The sequence below is a fragment of the Sphaerodactylus townsendi genome, linkage group LG15 (genome assembly GCF_021028975.2).
Source record: "Sphaerodactylus townsendi isolate TG3544 linkage group LG15, MPM_Stown_v2.3, whole genome shotgun sequence".
Taxonomy (NCBI): Eukaryota; Metazoa; Chordata; class Lepidosauria; order Squamata; family Sphaerodactylidae; genus Sphaerodactylus; species Sphaerodactylus townsendi.
The window spans coordinates 33,336,204-33,339,199 of NC_059439.1; the positions used below are offsets into that span (position 1 = coordinate 33,336,204).

At 45.4% G+C, this 2,996-nt stretch overlaps 1 gene segment (V, D, J or C); it reads right to left on the minus strand.

The window, feature by feature from the left end:
• Nucleotides 1-439: 439 nt before the first annotated feature.
• On the minus strand, nucleotides 440-967 carry LOC125444333. The segment is given in 2 exon segments: nucleotides 440-789; nucleotides 883-967. Coding segments are annotated over 2 exon segments (396 nt in total).
• Between the last annotated feature and the right edge of the window lie 2,029 nt (nucleotides 968-2,996).

The window sequence follows — 2,996 nt, forward strand, 5'->3', positions numbered from 1 at the left end:
TGAAGCCCAACCAAAGGATCATTTCCATCTGAATTGATTAAGTGATAGAATCAACTGGGAGGAGATACCAACCTAGGAAGAGAGTCAGGAGGAACAGAGGAATGAAACCAGTTGCCATGTTAAACTCCTCGAGAGAATATTAAGAGGGGATCAGAGCATCAAATGCAGGTTTTCCCTTGAGGTGGAGAGGCAACAGGGACTCAGGGGCTCCGAGCTTGTATTTGACTGGGAGGCCAGTCAGAGAATTTGCATATCGCCAGGCTACACTTTGATAGGAGGTCCTTAGGAAGCCCCTTAAAGCCAAACACTTCATCCAGAGCCAAGACAGCGTCAGTGTTAAGTTCCATCTTTCATCATGGACTACATTTCTGTGGCCTGCGATAGGGGTACAAAGATGAGGCAGCATGAATTGCAACACACAGCCCTGTGGGTGGTGGAGTCAGAGTATGGTTTTTGCCTGAACGCACCTCACAGTGTCCCTCGCACAATAATATATCGCAGAATCTGCAGCTGTCAGGGAGCTCATCTGAAGATAGATCTGGTTCTTGGAGGTATCCCTAGTCAGGCTGACTCGGCTGCTGAATACTGGATTGTAGAGGCTGGTTCCTCCAGCTGCGGTGCTTCTAATGAAGCCGAGCCACTCTGGGCTTTTTCCCGGGCGTTGTCGGCACCAGGTCCAGTAATGGTCACTGACTTGGACTCCAGACATGGTGCAGGTCACTTTGAAGGACCCTCCTGGCTTCGCTGTTGCTGGCCCAGACTGGACCAGCTGCAAACTGGAAATAGCACCTGAAAACAAAAAGGAAGAACAATGCAAAACAGTCCTGGGATTCTGTGTTCTTATGTTCCTCAGTGATCATTCCTAGGTGCAGAAAACCTTACCTGGTGCAACGCTCAATAGAAAGAGAAAAATCACAATAGGTTTCATCTCTTTTCCTTCTCTCTTGCTTTCCTAGAGAAGCGAATGGCTGCCACCAGGCCCTAGAGCAGTGGCGAATGATATTATTTAAGCAGGAACAGCCTGCTGGGGAAATTTGCATAAAGGATGCGTGGTCCTGGTACAGAGTGAATAAAAAGAAGCCCTCTTGCCGGGTTTGGTAGATCAAGAGTTCAGGCACAATAGATGCTTTGGAATCTGGGTGTGCGGATGTGGTGACTATCTAGAGCACAAAAGAAAAGGAAAATGGTGTAGTCTGCGTCTCTCTTCCTTTCCTAGAGGAGAAATGGATGCTGTCAAGCCCTGGAGCTGTAGCGGTTACTGCTGTTTAAGTAGGAGGAGCTTGGTGGAGGGATTTGAATAAAGCTCCTAAGGACCAGTGGAAAAAAAGACAGACACTTGCCTGGCTTCCCAGCCCAAGTGCAAAGGGTGCTGTGGAATCCAGGTAAAAGAGACACGTAATAATAAAATAAAATAAAATAAAATAAAATAAAATAATAATAATAATAATAATAATAATAATAATAATAATAATAATAATAATAATAATAATAATAATAATAATAGCTTGTGACAAAGAAAACGGACAAGACATTGGTAATAATATGATAGCAACAATGGTGCACTGGAACCTTTGCAAAAATTGCAAGCCTGCCCTGTAGCTAGAGACCTGGTGCATGAGCACAAGCCAGAGAAGACCACAGAAAATGAAGAAACAAGACATACTCTGGGACTTTTCAGGATTTGGACAGACAGGACACCCTGGCACACAACACCCCAGACCCATAACAGTGATAGAGGGAAAGAAACATGTTTTGGATCATAGATGTTTGCAGTGCAGGTTGACAACAGGAGTAGGAGGACAAAAGAGCTGGAAAAGATCACAAAATACAAAGGATTTTACAAGATTGAAGATTTGAGCGATTGTGGCAAAAAAAAGAACAACAGTAATCCCGCACTGGTGGTCCGTGCTCTAGGAGAGAATCCCAAGAAATGTGAAAAACTGTCAGGAAAGCCTGAACTTGGGCAGGAACATCGGTGCACATGCTGCAAGAAAGCAGCACTACAAGGAACACACGGATTTTCACATAAAATACACTCTCTAATATCCTATGTCGCCCGAAGGGACTTGATATTCAGGGATGAATTCCAGACACTTGTGCTGTGTTGTTATGTGTATAATAATAATAATGATGATGATAAAATAAAAGAGACTAATGTCAATCAGGGAAAGGCCCTCCCCCACCAATAGGATATTAATCTTAAAGGCATTTGGATCTACTTCTGAACAGCCGCGTTTCTTTTTTTGTCGAATAAAATAGAGAAGGCCCATTTTCAGAAAAAGTGCTTTTTTTGCCCTGTGCTTTAACCAGACTGAGGTTCTTTGCGGGCTGTATGGTTTTCCCAGGAGACCGGACAGCCAACTAATGTAATGGGGTGTAGGAGTCGAGAGTGTGAACTGCCTGGATGCTTAAGCAGCTTCACTTCACCTACCGTAACATCTTGCACAATAATAGCCAGCCCCGGTGTCTCTGGAGTTGTCAGGGAGCTCAGTTGAAGATAGACCTCATTCCTGGAGGTGTCCCTGGTGATGCTGATCCGGCTGCTGAATGCTGGATTGTACACTGTAGTTCCTCCACTTGCAGTAGCCCGGATGAATCCTACCCACTCCAGGGTTTTCCTTGGGAGCTGTCGGGCCCAGGACCAGTGATAGTCACTGACTTGGACCCCTGAGATGATGCAGGTCAGTTTGAAGGAACCGCCTGTTTTCACCATTGCTGGACCAGTTTGGGTCAGCTGGGGAGCGCAAAAGGTGCCTGAAAAAGAAGACGACGATAGGAATGAGAGCCAGTTTCAGAATTCTGTCTTGTTGCAAGTCTCCTTTATCTTTACTCAGTGCATAAACCCTCACCTGGTGCAATACTCAACAGAATGAGAACGATCACAGCCTGTTCCATCTTTGTTCTTTCACTGCTGTCTGTTTCCTACAGATGGACCTGGACACAGCCAGGTCTTGGAGCTCCAGCAGATGATGCTGTTTAAGTAGGAGGAAGTTCCC